The sequence below is a fragment of the Trichosurus vulpecula genome, chromosome 9 (genome assembly GCF_011100635.1).
Source record: "Trichosurus vulpecula isolate mTriVul1 chromosome 9, mTriVul1.pri, whole genome shotgun sequence".
Taxonomy (NCBI): domain Eukaryota; kingdom Metazoa; phylum Chordata; class Mammalia; order Diprotodontia; family Phalangeridae; genus Trichosurus; species Trichosurus vulpecula.
In genome coordinates, this window is record NC_050581.1 from 82,936,104 (window position 1) to 82,955,257 (window position 19,154).

The 19,154-nt window shown below is 38.7% G+C and overlaps 1 protein-coding gene across 1 annotated transcript in view; it reads right to left on the reverse strand.

Annotated features, from left to right (window-relative positions):
• The window catches only part of LOC118831371 (histone-arginine methyltransferase CARM1-like), a 263,918-nt gene that overhangs the window by 139,775 nt on the left and 104,989 nt on the right, over positions 1 to 19,154 (reverse strand). Inside the window, exon 2 of the mRNA XM_036738690.1 lies at positions 15,027 to 15,152. Coding sequence (XP_036594585.1) covers positions 15,027 to 15,152 — 126 coding nt within the window. The remainder of the gene's footprint in view (positions 1 to 15,026; positions 15,153 to 19,154) is intronic.

Below are 19,154 nucleotides of genomic sequence, written 5' to 3' on the forward strand. Positions count from 1 at the left end.
TAAAAATTTCTACTCTCAAGGGGCTTACATTCTATCAAAGAAGACAAGATAAATACACAAATAGGAAATAAACTCAAGGTAATTTAGGATGGAAGGCACCATGAGGTAAGAGTTTGAAGAGGTATCAGGGAAGATCTCATAAAGGAAGAGGTCTGAGCTGAGCATGAGTAGATAGTCTATACTCTTCTAGTTAGCAATGTGTGTGTATGTCATACATATACAGGTATCTATGTCAATGGTGGGGTATTTGACAGTTCTTTAATTACTTCTAAATAAAAAAGAACAGCCTCAAATTTCAAGATGCATCTTTGCCCACCAGGAAACTAGTCCACATCTCATAATCTGGTGTGAAAATTCCATTCAAGTAAGTAGTTCACGCATATGCCTGAGAGGTGGCAACTAAAGTGGGAACTATCCAATCAGCTCAGACCAACAGTAATCAAGGTCCTCTGCCCCTTTGGTATAGTGGGACTCCATCCTATCATTAACCTACTTTTATATTTATAGCTACCTTTCCTTAGCTCTTGATGCCTATCCTTCACCAACCCTCCAAGACACATACTGAACTGAAAATGAGCTGCCTAAGACCTCTGTTTTCAACTGTGTTCTCTTCTTTCCTTCCTTTCTATCTGTCCTTGACAAAGTAATTCTTTCACTTGTGTCCTTTTTGTCATTCCTTACCATCTCCTTCTGGACCTTGTGCTAATTATCCTCTCTTACATCTTCAATTGCCTCCTCCTCCTCCTCCTTCTCACACACACACACACACACACACACACACACACACACACACATATACCCCTAGTTCTCTCTAAACCTAAAGAGACCTTCACTTAAGAGACCTTTCACATGAAAAGGAGTAGTCTATTTTAAAGTTCTCATCATACTTGACCTTTCTGATACTGTGGCCATTGCTTCCATTTGGAAGACTCATTCTAGGACTCCATGACATCACATTTTGTTGGTCTTCCTACCTCTCTACGGCTTTTTCTCTATCTCCACTAACTCTTCTTCATTCTGGTTCCCTAAATGTATTTATTTCCTAAGGCTCCATCCTTGGTCTTCTCTCTCACAACCTCTCAGTGATTTCATCAATTCCCATGGCTTCAACAATCACTAAATTGCCAGATGATTTCTTTCCCAAGTTTCTGACACTACATTTCACGGTTGGACAGTTCTCAGATGTTTCACTCCAAGTTCAGTATGCATCAAACCAAACTGATCTTCCCCACAAAACCTATCTCTTTCTCCAACTTTCCTGTTTCTATTAATGACAATAAAATATTTATAATAATGCAGGCTCAAAACCTTTGAGTTTCTTTGACACCTCCCTCTTCCTTAACCCCACAACACAGAATTAGTCATCATATTTTCCCAATTCTACCACATAATGTCTCTTAAATCAATCCATCCTTTCTTTTCCACTCCCCACTGCTACCACTGTATTTCAGGCTCTTTTTTATCTCCCACGTGGATTATTAAGCATTGATTGCATTTATTTCATATCAGACATTGTGCTAGGCACTGGATACAAATACAAAAAAATGAAATGTTTCCTTCCTTCAAAAAGCTTATCCTTTACTAGGAGGAAAAATCATGTAAATATATGTGGGTAACTAAGTGTGAAATATATATAAAGTATATACAAGGTAATCTTTGGGGCTTATATTAATGACCTGAGGAAGCCATCAAGAAAGGTGTCATATAGGAGGTAACAATTGAGGAAACTCTTGAAGGGAGGTGGGATTTCCAAGAGGCAGGGAAAAGAAGAGAGAGTGTTCCATGCATGAAGGAATCCAAAGGAGAGGGTACAGGAGATGAAATGTTGCTTAGGAGGAACAGTCATAGGTTTGCAAAGGATTATCAAAGATTTGTATTACAGTATAGATGGCATCCTTATAACTATGTAGAAGGTACAAAACTAGGGAGATAGCTACCACATTGGATGAAAGAAGCAACGTCCTAAAAGATGTCCAATTATGTCTGACTCCTCAGGACCTCATTTGGGGTTTTCTTGGCAAAGATACTGGAATGGTATGCCATTTCCTTCTCTAGCTCATAAATAAAGAAACTGAGGCAAGTGGGGTTAAGTGACTTGGCCAGGGTCATACAGCTAGTGCGTGTGAGGCCAGATCTGAACTCAGGTTCTCCTGACTCTAGGCCTGGCACTCTATCCACTACCTGGCTGCCACTAAGGTGTTAAAAGTCTTTAAATCCAAGACTAGTGTCCCACTTCTTGCTGATTATCTCTGCTCTTTTTTTATTAAGATTTTTTATTTTTAGTTTACAACACTCAGTTCCACATGATTTTGAGTTCCAGATTTTCTTCCACCCTCCCCCCTCCCTCCCCAAGATTGCATGGAATCTGATATATCTTCTACATATAACTTCACATCGAACTTATTTACACAACAGTCAAGTTGTAAAGAAAAATTATGACTAATGGAGTGAATCATGAGACAGAAGAAACAAAACAAAACAAAAAAAAACAAACAAAAACAAAACCAAAAACAAAAAGAAAAGAGAAAAAAAAAGAAGAAGAAAAAAAGGAGAGCAAATAGTTTGCCTCAATCTGCCTTCAGACTCCATAGTTCTTTCTCTGGAGGTAGCTAGCTCTCTCCATCATGAGTCCTTTGGAGGTGTCTTTAAACCTTGTGTTGTGGGGAAAAGCAAAGTCTATCAAGGTTAGTCATCACAGAATCCATATATCTGTGGTTGTGTATAATGTTCTAGTTCTGCTCCGCTCACTCAGCATTATATCGTGTAGGTTTTTCCAGGTTATTATGAAGTCCACATCTTCCCCATTTCTTATAGCACAATAGCATTCCATCACATTCATACACCACAACTTGTTCAGCCATTCCCCAATTGATGGGCATCCCTTTGATTTCCAATTCTTTGCTACTACAAAAAGAGCTGCTGTAAATATTTTTGTACATACAGGTCCTTTTCCCACTTGTGTGATCTCTTTGGGATACAACCCTAGCAGTGGTATTGCTGGGTCATAGGGTATGAATATTTTTGTAGCCCTTTGGACATAGTTCCAAATTGCTCTCCAGAATGGCTGGATCAGTTCACAACTCCACCAGCAATGTAACAATGTTCAAATTTCCCCACATTCTTTCCAGCATTTATCATTTTCCTGTTTTGTCATTTTAGCCAATCTGACAGGAGAGATGTGGCATCTAAAAGTTGTTTTGATTTGCATTTCTCTAATCAGTAGTGATTTCGAGCATTTTTTCATATGCCTATAGATATCTTTAATTTCTTCCTCTAAAAACTGCCTGTTCATATCATTTGACCATTTCTCAATTGGGGAATGACTTGTATTCCTATAAATTTGGCTCAGTTCCTGTACGTTTTAGAGATGCGGCCTTTATCAGAGACACTAGCTGTAAAGATTTTCTCCCAATTTTCTGCTTCCCTAATCTTTGTTGCATTGGCTTTTTTATACACAAAACATTTCAGTTTAACATAATCAAAATTATCTTTTTTGTCTTTTGTAATGCTCTCTAGCTCTTGTTGGGTCACGAATTCTTCCCTTTCCAATAAAACTGACAGGTAAACTACTCTTTGCTCTCCCAAATTGCTTATAGTATCAGCCTTTACTCCTAAATCATGAACCCATTTTGACTTTATTTTGTTTATATGGTGTAAGATATTAGTCTATGCCCAGTTTCTGCCCTACCGTTTTCCAATTTTCCCAGCAGTTTTTGCGAAATAGTGAATTCTTAGACCAGAAGCTGGATGCCTTGGATTTATCAAAGAGTAGATTGCTATAGTCGTTGACTACTGCGTCTTGTGTACCTAACCTATTCCACTGATTCATGACTCTGTTTCTTAGCCAGTACCAGGTAGTTTTGATGACTGCTGCTTTATAGTACAGTTTCATATCTGGCATGGCTAGGCTACCTTCCCTAGCATTTCTTTTCATTAATTCCCTAGATATTCTAGATCTCTTGTTCTTCCAGATGAATTTTGTTATTATTTTATCCAGCTCTGTAAAATAATTTTTTGGTAGTTTGATTGGTATGGCACTGAATAAATAAATTTAGGTAAAATTGTCATTTTTATTATATTAGCTCAGCCTAACCATGAGCAACTGATATTTTTCCATTTATTTAGATCTGACTTTATTTCTGTTAAAAGTGTTTTGTAATTATGTTCATATAGGCCCTGGGTTTGTCTTGGCAGGTAGACTCCCAAATATTTTATAGTGTCTACAGTAACTTAAATAGAATTTCTCTTTCTATCTCTTGCTGTTGGGCTTTGTTAGTAATGTATAGGAATGCCAAGGATTTATGTAGGTTTATTTTATATCCTGCAACTTTGCTAAAGTTGTTTATTATTTCAAGTAATTTTTTACTTGATTCTCTAAGTAAATCATCATATCATCTGCAAAAAGTGATAATTTAGTTTCTTCTTTGCCTATTCTAATTCCTTCAATTTCTTTTTCTTCTCTTATTGCTACAGCTAACGTTTCTAGTACCAAATTGAATAATAGGGGTGATAGTGGACATCCTTGTTTCACCCCAATCTTATTGGGAATGCATCTAGCTTAACTCCATTACAAATAATGCTTGCTGATGCTTTTAGGTAGATGCTATTTATAATTTTAAGGAAGACTCCATTTATTTCTATGCTTCCTAGTGTTTTTAATTGGAATCGTTGTTGTGTTTTGTCAAAGGCTTTTTCTACATCTATTGAGATGATCATATAGTTTCTGCTAGTTTTGTTGTTGATATGATTAATTATGCTGATAGTTTTCCTAATGTTGAACCAGCCTTGCATTCCTGGAATAACTCCTACCCGGTTGTAGTGTATTATTCTCGTGATAAGTTGCTGCAATCTTTTTGCTAATATTTTATTTAAAAATTTGCATCAATATTCATTAGGGAAATTGGTCTATAATTTTCTTTCTCTATTTTGACTTTTCCTGGTTTGTGTATCAGTACCACATTTGTGTCATAAAAAGAATTTGGTAGGTCTCCTTCACCTATTTTCCCAAATTGTCTACACAGTATTGGAATTAGTTGTTCTTTAAATGTTTGTAAAATTCACATGTAAAACCATCCGGCCCTGGAGATTTTTTCCTAGGGAGTTCATTGATGGCTTGCTCAATTTCTTTTTCTGAGATGGGGTTATTTAGGAATTGTATTTCCTCTTCTGTTAACCTGGGCAATTCATATTTTTGTAAATATTCATCCATATCCCTAAGGTTGTCAAATTTATGGGCATACAATTGGGCAAAATAATTCCTAATTATTGTTTTAATTTCTTCTTTATTGGAGGTGAATTCACTCTTTTCATTTTTGATACTGGCAATCTGATTTTCTTCTTTCTTTTTTTTAATCAAATTGACCAAAGGTTTATCAATTTTATTGGTTTTTTCATAGAACCGCTCTTGGTTTTACTTATTAATTTAGTAGTTTTCTTGATTTCAATTTTATTAATCTCTCCTTTGATTTTCACTATTTCTAATTTGGTATTTAATTGGGGATTTCCAATTTGTTCTTTTTCTAGCTTTTTCAGTTGCATGCCCAATTCATTAATCTCCTTTTTCTCTATTTTATTCATGTAAACATTTAGAAACATAAAAATTCCCCTAAGAACTACTTTTGCTGCATCCCATAAGTTTTGGTATGTTGTCTCATTATTGTCGTTTTCTTGAATGAAATTATTAATTCTCTATGATTTGTTCTTTGGCCCACTCATTCTTTAGAATTAGATTATTTAGTTTCCAATTAATTTTTAGCTTATTTTTCCATGGTTCTTTATTACAAATAATTTTTATTGCATCATGATCTGAAAAGGATGCTTTGACTACTTTTGCCTTTCTGCACTGGATTGTGAGGTTTTTATGCCCTAACACACGGTCAATTTTTCAATATGTGCCATGTCCTGCTGAGAAAAAGTATATTTCTTTTTATCCCCATTCAGTTTTCTCCAGAGGTCTATCATTAATGCCTTTTCTAAAATTCTATTCACCTCCTTAACTTCTTTCTTGTTCATTTTGAAGTTAGATTTATCAAGTTCAGAGAGGGGGAGGTTGAGGTCCCCTGTTATTATAGTTTTGCTGTCTATTTCATCCTGTAACTCCCTTATCCTCTCCTCTAAGAATCTGCATGCTATACCACTTGGTGCATATATGTTAAATAATGATGTTGCTTCATTGTTTATGGTGCCTTTTCGCAGGATGTAGTGTCCCTATCTCTTTTAATTAGATCTATCTTTACTTTTGCTTTGTCTGAGATTAGGATTGCTACTCCTGCTTTTTTTACTTTAACTGAAGCATAATATATTCTACTCCAGCCTTTTACCTTTGCCCTGTGGGTATCCCCCTGTTTCAAATGTATTTCTTGTATATAGCATATTGTAGGATTACGGTTTTTAATCCATTCTGCTATCCTCTTCTGTTTTATGGGAGAGTTTGTCCCATTCACACTCACAGTTATGATTACTATCTGTGTCTTTTTCTCCATCCTATTTCCCCCCATTTATGTTTTTATTTCTCCCTTTCCCCTTCCATTCCTCAAAAGAGTTTTGCTTTTGACCACCACCTTCCTCAGTTAACCCTCCCTCTTGATTCTCCTCCATTATCTTACCGTTTTTCCCTTGCTACTTCTTCCCTCCCTTCTGACCATCCCCCTCCCTTTTTTCCCCTTTCCCCTCCAACTGCCTGTAGGACAAGTTAGATTTCTATACTTATCAGGGTATATTATTCCCTTCTTGAACCAAATCCAATGAGAGCAAAGCTCAAATACTGCTCTTCTCCCTCCCTTTTTTCCTTCTACTACAATATGTTTTTGTGCCTCTTCATGTGATGTAATTTACCCTTTTCTATTACCTCCTTACCTCTTCTCCCAGAACCATCCCTTTACATCTCTTAACTGTATTTTTTTATCATTATTATCAGTTATTTTATATTGATACCCACAGTCTATGAATATCCCTTTCAATTGTCATAATAAGTATACTATTCTCAAGATTGACATATATAAAACATATATAAAACAAAATAATCCTATATAAGGATGTAACTAATTAGCCTTATTAACTAGGGGTTTCCCCCCCATTTACCTTTTTATGTCTCTCTTGAGTTTTATATTTGGAGATCAAATTTTCCATTGAGTTCTGGCCTTTTCATCAGGAAGGTCTGGCAATTCCCTTATTTCACTGAATGTCCATCTCCTTGCCTGGAAAATTATGCTCAATTTTGCTGGGTAGTTGATCCTCGGTTGTAGTCTGAGCTCCTTTGCCTTTCGGAATATCATATTCTAGTTCCTCGTTTCTTTTAATGTAGAAGCTGAAAGATCCTGTGTGATGCTGACTTTAGTTCCATGATATCTGAATTGTTTCTTTCTAGCTGCTTGCAGTATTTTCTCTTTTACCTGGTAGTTCTAGAATTTGGCTATAATATTTCTTGGAGTTTTCAATTTGTGGTCTCCTTCAGGGGGTGATTGGTGGATTGGACCTCTTGGCAATTTTCCTTAAGGATTTCATAGGAGATACTGTCCAGGCTCTTTTTTTCATCATAGCTTTCAGGTAGACCAATAATTCTTAGATTGTCTCTCCTGGATCTATTTTCCAGGTCAGTTCTTTTTCCAATCAGATAGTTCACGTTTTCTTCTATTTTTTCATTCTTTAGATTTTGTTTGATTGATTCTTAATGTCTCATAGAGTCATTAGCTTCTACTTGCCCAATTCTAATATTTAATGTTTTGTTTTCTTCCTTTATCTTCTCTATCTCCTTTTCCATTTCGTTAATTTTACGTTTCAATGAGACATTTTCTCCATTCATATTCTGATTCTCCTTAACCAATTCACTGATTTTACTTTTTAAAGATTTGTTTCCCTCCATGAATTTTTTTTGCATTTTTTCTTTTACCTCCCTAATTTGGTTTTTAAAGTCATCCTTGAGTTCTTCCAGGAATGCTTTTTGGTCTGGAGACCAGTTCACTTTCCCTTTTGAGGTTTCAGATGTGGATGTAGTATCCATGCTGCCCTCTTCTGAGTTGGTATTTTGATCTTCCCTGTCTCCATAATACGAATCAATGGTCTTTGAAAGCTTCTTACTGTTCTTTTTCATGGTGTTTTTTTCCCTCCTGGTTTCTAAAGTGGATCTCTGCTTCTGAGGCTCAGGGGGCTCTGTCCCAAGTTTCTTGTGTTGGGATCTATCTTTGTGTGCTATGGCCTCTGGTTTCGTGAGGTGTGGGGGAGGGGTGGTCTGGCTGCTGGGAATCTCCTGTTCCCCAGGACTGTTCTACAGCATGGGTGGTCTCTGCTCTTATCTGTGCTGGTGTCTTTCACTTTCCCTGGTTGTGCAAAGCCATGTCTGGGGTCCTGGCATTGATGTTTGTTAGCTCCACCCCTTGGAGCTTAGTTACTCTCGTTCTGCTGAGGTGAGGGCTGCTGAGACACCTCTCTTCCTGCACTAGTCTCCTTCTGCCACCACAAGAAGGGCCCTCTCCCCCACTTCTCGTGCTGCTGAAGCCCCCCTTCTGGCTCCTCTGTTTCTCCTGAGTTATTATTCTCTTGGTTTATTCAAGGGAAAGATAAGAGCCATTTTACCTGCACATCATGGCTCCTGGAAGTTCAAGAAGGCAAGTTTCAAACCTTTAGGCTCTGGGTTGGAGGCCTCCGGGCTAGCTGCTCTCACAGCCACAAGCTCTGCGCTCTGACAGACTCCCATCCTGGGCTGAGAGGTCTGGGGCTCCACTGTGGCTGTAGCTGGTACTTCCACCCTGGGCCTATTCCTGCTCTGGTGTTTTGCTCACCCAGCACTCTCCAAGACCCATGCGCTGGCTGGATTCCTCTGTTGTTCCCGGTTGGTTTGGTCTGGTGCTGTTCTGTGTGCCTGGAGCTCCTGCCCATTTCAGTCTACTGGTGGCTTTTAACTCTCTCAAATCTGCTCAGATTCACTTTTTTAGATGTATCTGACAGAATTTGTGAGAGAGCTCCAGTAGTTCCTTCCTTTCACAGCACAATCTTGGCTCTGCCCCCTCCCACTTGGATTATTATTACAATAGCCTCCTATCCAGTTTTCCACTATCAAGTTTCTCTAATATCCAATCTATCCTATGCACTTCTAGCCATAGTTATCTTCCTATTGCATTGTTCAAATCACATCACTCTACTTATCACATCCCATCCTTTGGTGAAAAAAAATTAAATGGATAACCGTGGTCTCTAACCAGGTGTTTAGTAACGTTTTTCTGTTCATGGACCCCTTTGGCAGTCTGGTAAATCCTCTGGGTCCCTTCTCAGAATAAGTTTTTTAATTGAATAAAATAACATATAGGCTTACAAAGGAAACTAAGTATATTGAAATAGTAATAAAATATGTGTGTATATATGTAAACATATATCTATTTATCTATCTATTTGCAAACACCAAGTTAATAAACCCTGAGCTAAGCCAAGGTGAGTGGGAATTTGCTTCTCACAACTATTAAGGGAGGGAACTGTAAGACAAGGCCTGGGAATACAGATAGAACAGAAGGCTATAGCATCAAAATCAGGAATTCTGCAAGAGTCCTTTCCTAATGTTCCCAGAGAACAAGGGACCCTGGCAGTCCAAAGTTGACAGGCCTTGACAAAATAAACAACTGACATTGAAAAGTTTTTTGGCACAAGGATTAACCATCTGAGAGAGTGAGATAGTACAAGAAATTCTCTTCAGGGTTTGAATGTTCTTGCTTCTTTTAGTTTTTCTTCAACTGTGAACATTATATTAAGTTTATAGCATTTCATCTCAATATGCATTTCTTTTCTAAGTTATCTGTTTATATCTCCTGGTTTGGTGAATGTGTCAAATTCAAAGAAAACCCTTCTGCTCTGCTCTACAATTGTGGTATTAATTTGTCCTTCATTCTCTAGAGCTTTATTTTTTCTTTCTGAGAAAAAATAATTTTACTTATAAATTTCCAGAATTCAAGGGTGCCCTTGGTACAATCTGTTAAAAGAAGACACTTTTAATACAGAAACCATTTTGAACTTTTAGATGGAAAATGAATGTATAAATGCAGAGAATTACTGAAGTGACTGAAGGATACAATAGAGAAGCAGAAAAATAATGTACTCTATCCTCCAAACAGTGACATGCATAATCTGAGACCATGTTAAGATTGTTCACAACATCCATGAGTAGCCTATTAGATTAGGCTAAATAACTGAATACCACATGTCCTTCCTTCCCCATCCCTCACCTCAGTCCAGGGATCAGTACAAAGTGGGTGAAAGTTCAATAAATTCTGGTGACTGAAAATAACTATTCCATTTTATGTATTGTAATATACTGCAAATAATTGTTCTGTAAATAAATGACTGGCTATTCCAGAAGGAAAAAGAATTATTATTTTCAGAATAAGGACCTCTTAAGTAAAAGGTTCTCAACAATTTATTAAAAATAGACACCAAAGCTCCTTACACACTCTTTTAGAAGCATGGATGGGAATTAGAGCAATTCTCTGGCTTGGATGATGGCCAGTATGGCCCTTCCCCATCCTCACCCAGTCAGCCATCTTAGAAAATTTTAAAGTTACATCACAAATCTTCATTTTCAGTGGAGAAGAGAATTTAGGGACAAATTGAAGGGTGCTATCTCTTCCTTCCTCAGAACCAAAGGGGATAATCAGGTTGAATGGAGCACATCTATATTCCTGGGCAAGCTTGAGCAAGGAACATCATCTTTAGTAAAACCTCTACAAATCCTGATTTTAATATCTTGCTGAGTTCTCTGTTTAAATGTTGTCTTATCATGGTACATTTGGGAATGACTGAACAAATTATGATATGTGAATGTTACAGAATGTCATGCCACAAGTAATGAAGAAAGAGGAGGTCTCTGAAACACAGGAAGGTACGTTAACTTACATAGAGTTAAGAACACAGAACCAGGAGGACAATACACACAATGACTACAATAATGCAAATGCAAATGAAGATAATATTAACAGACAATAGAATTTGAATTAAATGACCAACATTGGCTCCAGAAGAATGATGTTAAAATATTCTTCCTGGCAGATAGGTGAGGGGCTATAGAGGCATCGAACAATTCCTGCTTGGTCAACTGATCCTGCACTTGCTGGATTGGATGGTTTTGTTTGACTATCATATAAAACTTTTATTCTTTAAAGAAAGAAAACTTTGGAGGAGTTAATGGGAAGTAATTGTAACATAAGGATATGGTCCAGACCTATGATTTCATTGGGATAGAGAATGCCTCGGTGTGGAAATATTCTCGGTAAGGAAATTCCCTCTGCCAATGCCCCTTCTTTCCAATTTATAATCTTAGAGAGGTGCCTAGAGAACTGACAGCGATTTGCCTGAGTACATGGCAAGGTATATTGTCATAGGTGGGACTTTAATACAAATCTTCCTGACTATAAAGTTTGCTCTCTATCCATCACACCACACTACTACTCAATTTTGGTCTAAAAACAAAAAGAAAATCATCACCAAAATATATTGTCATGGAAGAGATGCTGGTCCTTTTAGAATAAAGTTTACTTTATTAGTGGTGAGAGCTATAAATTATGTTGATCCAATACCATGGGCAAGTTTTTGGTTACTAATATAATCACTATATATAAACAATATAAATAGCAGCTAAATTCCCATTATTTGAGGTGGGAATGGTTTTTTTTCTTCCTCAAGAAACTTTAAATGCTGAAGAATATATGGCATCCAATTATGTCCTAGTCACCAATTACCTCTTAGTGTTATGCAAAATAAGAGCAGAATATCACAAAAAGAACCCTGTAAAGGGAGGGATTCTATTAGCCAGAAATCAGCATCTTAGTTGATGGGCATACTTAGTTGATGACCTTGAGGTATAAACATATGCTGAAGCCAACCAATCCCCATTTATCAAGAAACTTTTGTGTTCAGAGAGTTTTGTTTGCTGTTATATGCCTTAAGAATTATCAAAGAGAGAGTCATTTTTAATCAGTTTAGGTTTAGTGTTGTATCAACACAGTTTATATAATATTTCCAAAATACTCACTTGCTATTTGTCTAGTGGAGCCTCATATGGCTACTTAATTTTTCACATGTGGCTGTTTTGCCTCAAGGTCAAAGATCACATTTTAAACCCTTTTATATACCCCGAAAGCACTTAATTCGATGCTGTAATTGCTACCAGGGGAATTTGAACCCAGTTCCTTTGACTCCTGGGACAGTGCTCCTTCCACTGCACCACATCTTTCTATTCTATGCTAGAAAACAGAGAGTTACATGACTTTTCCAGTGAGGAAAATATAGCAGGACTACTCTCCATGGACCACACCTGATAAAGTTCAATAAATGATGTACCTGTAAAAGTCACCATCACCTGCATTTATCTAATGGGAGAAAAAAATTAACATTATGTTCGTTTGTAATTATACCTACAGGTTCAGCAGCAAGTCATTCCAGAACTCCCATGAGTTCAATTTTCATAAGATTTCTACCTCTGATGAGCCCTAAAGATCATTTAAATGTCACTCATCACCACCTTCCTCTCTTCATTTTTAGAGGGGTTGGAGGGTAGGAGGGAGTGAAGGGGGAGAGGGAGAGATGTAAAGAGAGAGAGATGGGAGAGATGGAGAGATAGAAAGATGGATGGAAAGAGAGGTTGAGAGAGAGAGGTAGAGAGAGGGAGAGGGAGGGAGGGAGGGAGGGAGAGAGAGAGAGAGAGAGAGAGAGAGAGAGAGAGAGAGAGAGAGAGAGAGAGAGAGAGAGAGAAGAGAGAAGGAAGAGGAGGAATAAGAGAGAAGGATTCAAATTTTGTTTCTTGAACTCCAAATCCAGTGTCTCCTCCAACCCAGTCAGACATTACAATAACATGGACAGAATAAGCCATGTTTCTGAGTTTCTGACAGTTTGGCTGCTATGTAGACAGAAAGCATTTAGCAGAGACACCCCTTAGGAGCATTAAGTATGCCAGTGAATACCTTACTAACTGCCTTCTAGTTGTCTTTTTCCATTCCACATGCTTCCAGGCTTCTAATACCCTCCTGTTCTCCCTTGCCCACCATGGCCATCACTCCCTACATCTTTCCTGCATCCTCAACCCTTGGAGCCTTTCATGTCTGCCTGTCAGAACTTTCCTATTCTGTTTCTCATACTCTCAATGCCTTCTTTTTGATGGTCTAGTTACTAGGATAAACTGATGCACTGTGATATAGTTTATGCACTACAGAGGACCAGCATGGCACCTTACAAATAGCAATGGACTTAAGAGTCCAAAGACCTGGGTTAAAATCCCAGCACAGACCCTTACGAGTAGCTTGACCCCAAACAGCAGTCAAGTAAAACAGGGATAATAAAATACTACCCACTAATATTTTTTGTGTGTGAGAAAATATGCTTTGTGGAAGCTCTGTGGAAGTGCGAGTTATTTTTATTTGTAGTGTGGTATACTGGAGAGAAGATCAAACTAGAGGCAGGAGTCTTGAACACTAGTCTTAGTTCTTTCCCAGGAGACAGTGTGGGGCAATGGAAAGAGCTCTGAACTTGGGTCATAGAAGCTGAGGTGCTTTTTATTCTTAGCTTTGCCCATTACTATCTTTATGACGCTGGACAACTTCGCTTCTCTGGGCTCAGTTTCCTTATCTGTAAAGTGAGAAGACTGGACTAGATGATCTCTGCTCCCTTCCAGCCTAGATCTCTCATCCCACTTCTGACTAGCAAGGGGAACTTAAGCAAGACACCAAACTTCTTTGGGTCTTAGTTTCCTCATCTGTAACTAGAGGAGGTTGTAGCAGAAAAGTGAATGCTAGAATTCTCCACAGTTTTTACCAAAGCATTTGATAAAATCTTTCATGCTATCTTTATGAAAATGGAGGAGAGATGTGAATTACACAATACAGTATGGATGCAGGATTGGCTGATAGCTGGTTGGTTCAGAAATGGATGAGTGGACCTAAGAAGCAGTCATTCATTAATAGTGCCATGTCAACTCCTAAAGGAGTTTATACAGAGGAGTACCACAGGAGTATATCTACTGGACCTCAGCTGATTAACATTTTTATCAATCTCTTAGCTAAAGTCAAAGACAAATCATTTGCAGACATCAAACTGTAAGAGTAGCTAGCACTTTGGATAATAGAGTCAGGATTGAAAAAGATCCTGATTGGCTGGAACACTGGGGTAAATTTAATAAGATTAAGTTCAATCAGGATACATATAAAGTCTTAAACTTAGGTTCAAAAAGTCAATTTCACCTGGACAAGATGAGGGGTGGCTATACAGCAAAATCATTGAAAAGCTGGGGAACATCCAGCAGAAATAAGCTTGGCTACAGAAAAGTCTCAAGGTCATGTCATGAGGATGGATAACCATTTGATGAGGATGTTTTCTAGGAGTTTTTTGTTCAGGATTGGGTTGGCCTTAGGGGTCTCTTCTATCTCTGTGATTTGGTGATCCTGTAACCAGTCTCTAAGGTCACCTTCCAGCACATGATTTTAATGCGTCCAGGGAAGTTAGGAAGTGAAATGCTCCTCCCTTTCAGCTAACAGCTGCATTTTCATAGGTGCCTTCAGGAAATGAAGCCTGAATCCAGTGTCCAGTGACGGTAGAAATTTCAGTCCATTGGGGAAAATTTATTTGGAGGTGGGGAGGGGACAAAGAAGACTGGAGGCAGCAGTATGATCCAGCAGAAAGAACACTGGATTTGGAATCAGAAAACCCAAGTTCAAGTCCTCCACTTTGCCTCTTATTAACTTATTAGCCTTGGGCAACTTCCTCCATCTTTTGGGTCTGTTTCCTCATTTGTGAAACGAGAAGGTTGGGCCATGGGAACTCTAAGTCCCTTACAGTTTAATATCTTTTGCCCCTATTACTTTTCAGCATTCCTCAAGTTTTCCCTTTGAAAGTGGCCAGAGCATTCCCTGGGAGAGCATTCCCTGAATGATTCTGTAACAGAGTGACAAATGACACCTTTGTTCAGGTGTTGATAAAAGGTCCACTCTCCTACGATTGTTCCTGGAAGTGTGGGGGTGGGGGTGGCTTTATAGTGATCAGCAGGCCAGAGCACTTACCAGAATGAGACTGGAACCACAGCAAAGCACTGTTGTACCCCAAAGTAATTAAGATAGACTCTTTCCCAACTCGACAGCACTCTGTATCTCCATTGACCAGGCACTTAAAGACACAGACACCATCAGCTGTAAAGGGGAAGGGGAGAAAGAGAGTAAGAAAATACTTTTTTGAACTGCTAGAAATATATCAGTTAAAAACTTCTTTACATTTTCATACTGGTCAGATGAGGAAGATTTATTTTCCTTTCAACATGCCTTCACCTTGTCCCCCATTTCAGTCCCTTGGCTATAATGATCAAGGTGAGACATTTCTTCTGTGGCATATGGAAGTTGACAAATGCATAATAAAATGGAAGAATATGAGTACATACATGTGTAATGACCATATGTATATGGATTTATGGGGAGACCCAGAGCAGTCTGTGGCCTGAGGCTTCGTCTTTCCTGTGAAGGGACATATGGATTGAGAGACACAAGAACTGGGTTCAAATCTAAGCTCTGCTATTTACTGCCTCTGTCACCTTAGGCAGTTCTTCGGTCTCAGTTTCCCTATTTATTTATGGGGAATACTTCCTTCCTTTATAAAATGGTGTGCTTCTTGTTCACAGAGTTAAAGTGCTCTGCAAACCTGGTAAAAGCATCATAAATAGACAAAAGGCCTCATTGTTATTCTTGCAACCTTGGAGCAAGTCAATATCCCTGAATTTCAGGTTCTTCCTTTCTAAAATAATGGGGTTGCATGAGATAATCTATCACTAGGGTCTCTTCTAGCCCTATGACACCCCATAAACAATACATTCCCTAAGCCTACACTTTTCATCTACGAATAGCAGAGAAAACATTGTCCTAAGACATAGTATTGGAAAAGGTAGTGAGCTCAATGAGCAAGGAGAGAGGTCCCACAAAAGGGGTTAGTGGTGGGGCATTTTTTGGGTCTTGTGTATGTTGGCATCTCATGATTTACTCCCTCATCTGTGCTTTTCTCTCTAGGTTGATAATTGTCCATTTATACAACTAACTCTTTGAGAATTAACTGTTTGAGAATTGACTAAGTTCCTTCTTTGAGGAAGGAAAGTGGTACAGTGTACATAGAGCACAGGACCTGGAGTCAGGAAGATCTAAATTCAAATCCTATCTCAAACACTACCTGTGTGACTCTGACAAGTCACTCAACCTTTGTTTGCATCCCTCCAAAGGTTACTGTGAAGATCAAATGAAATAATATTTGGAAAGCACCTTGCAAATCTCAAAGTATTCTATAAACGTTAGCTATTATCTTTGACCTGTTGGAGCTCTATTATTTGGTTGTCAGTTACAATTCTTAACTTTCTCCAACCTCTCTTAAAAGAACAAATGTGACATGGCTTTAATTTAATTTAGAAAATCAATTATATATGGAACCGCCCTCTGTTACAAAACTCACACAATATTAAAACAAGAAAATTATTTTTAAAATGTTTCTTTCCATTACTTTCCACTGGAGGAGTTATTCTTGATTTTCACAAACTATCTTGGCTATTTAAACAGTACAGATATTTCGAAAACACTTTCCTGGTAGCAAACACTGTTGTATGTTTTGGTTACTGCTCTCCCCAGTCAGAGGTCATCAAAGGCAAGGGTACTTCCTTACAATAAGAAACTGTGAATCAAAGCATTAAATGAGAAAATCTGGGCTCCTCTTAGTGGTAGCAAAGTTAAGTGTCCTTCCTTAAAGTTATTTTTTTTTCCTTTGGCTAGCTCACAAAAGCTTTCCATGTGTAGTCATTTTATCATGTACTCCCCCCTTTACAGGCGTTTGCCCTCTCTGAATGCTGATAATAGATAACTGGATTTTATAACATCATCAGATTGAAAAAAATCTCAGTGGTCAGATAAGATACACTTCTACATCCAGGTAAGATTATAGTTATGTAGTCAGTGCTGAAATACTGGCCCTTTCTTCCTGCCTTTCCCATTTGAATAATGATGGTGGGGGGAATGAAGTGCTTTCCCCATGATGTATGGCATGGCAGTGAGAAGGGGTAAGAACAAGAGAGACTAAACAAGGTAGGAAGAAGAGATGGACCAATGGTGAGATTGCGGGGCAACCACAAGCGGCAGAAAATTTGTTCATCCTGCACCCTTCCTTCTTGTACCATTTTTTTTCACTGGAAAATGCTATCAAAGGACGAGAGGATTATGTAGATATTACCTGGTCACATTAGAAAAGCTCATGGAATGTGTGCTATGGAGCCACGAAACTGTTAGAGTGTTAAGGGGGACCGTGCCTTGCCCTTTGAACAACAGAGAACAACAGGCCAAGGCACTATTGTGTATGTGTATGGGGGGTGGGGGAGATGGCTTCTTCCTGGGAAGACCTCATACCTATACTCGAAATTATTCTGGGCATCTATATACCTATTTAGGAAGCAACATGATACAGGGAAAAGAACAACAGGAGGCAGAGGAGCCAAGTTCAAATTCTAGACCTGCCACTTCCTACTTGTGTGGCTTTGGGAAAGTCACTTCTGCATCACACTTGTCCTTATTTTCAAAATGAAGGGATTGTACTAGGTGACCTTGATTGTCCCTTCTGCATCTAAATCCCATGACTGATGGTCATTTATTCTAGGATCTGTACTGAATATCTCCCTTTTTTAACACAACTTTCCTTTGTAATATAAATTATATGCCTGCCAGTGGGAAACTGGTCTTGCTATTCTGGGAGTGGAGGGTACCATGTAAGCACTGTCAAAAATTTCCAGAGTAGGAGCTATAAAGCAAAAGTAAGAAAATCTCCCCAGGTATGCCCATGTTCTTTTTTGTCTTTAAGTGTCTTTCCAGTGCTTCACTTTAATTAACACAAAATTGGAGTAACAACTCCCTTATTATTATGCTCTGTTCTAATGTTCTAATTCAAGTTAATGATTATTTATTAAGTGTGAAAGGTCTATTACTAGGTCTAGGCTGGCTCAGGCAGAGATGGTACAGCAGGCTTGAGATCAGAACAAAATGAGACGCTTGCAGTTGATCTCATAATAAAGAAATTTTTCCTAGCCATAGCAGGGGAATGGCATTTGCAACAGGGAAATAATATACCCCTTTGGATATTCCTTCGACTCATTTGAACACAGCTTCTCTGCCTCTGTGTTGCCCAGCGTGGTCTACTGGTCAAGTCTAAGAGGTAGCAGGTACTCCTCAGGGACCAGGAAGCTATATCAAAGCCTTAGCCTCCAACCTAATTAAGTCTCAAGGATGGATTCAATATCCTCCCTTTTTATTGAGGCATTCGTGGCTAAATGACTTGCCCAGGGTCACACAGCTAGTGTTTGAGGCCAGAGTCAAACTCAGGTCCTCCTGACACCAGGGCCAGTGCTCTATCTACTCTACCACCTAGCTGTCCCTCAATACCTTTTGAAGAACAAAAACAGGGGCAGCTAGGTGGTGCAGTGAATAGAGAGCACTGGCCCTGAAGTCAGGAGGACCTGAGTTCAAATCCAGCCTCAGACACTTGACACACTAGCTGTGTGACCTTGGGCAAGTCACTTAACCCCAATTGCCCTGCCTTGCCCCCTCCAAAAAAAAATAAAGAATAAAAACTATCCCAGCCCATTTGTCAGGAAACTCTGACAGATATTACTTCTCCAGCAGGCACTTAGCAAATGCTAGTTCACTGACTACTAAAGCTCCCCTTTACCCACCCTGGTCCTCTGTGACCTCATCATAATGTGGAGCCCATCTTTGTTTCTTGAAGACTTTAGCCAGTGAAACCTAAGCTCTAGTAGGTCCTGCTAAGCTAGAAAGGCTTCAAGTAAAGGTCTAGTTACTGACTCTGCAGTTTATATCCAAGAAAGACTAAGTCTAGTCCAGAGAGTTGACCACGATGTGATGGATTTTTTTCAGCTACCGAAACTATGTCCTGGGTTTTTCCCAGCAAAGATACTGAACATATATGACCTCTACCTCTGTCAGGCAGTGCCCTTCCCCATCTCCTTAATGGCTTCAGGAAAGATGATTTTCGCTCTTGGAGGTGGACGGTCCAGAAAGAAAAGAATTGCTAGCAAAGACAACATTATAGTCTTGGGGAATATGCGAAGATGGGCAGCGGAAAGAAGAGGTGCAAGTGGGAAACAGGAAAAAGAAAGCAAT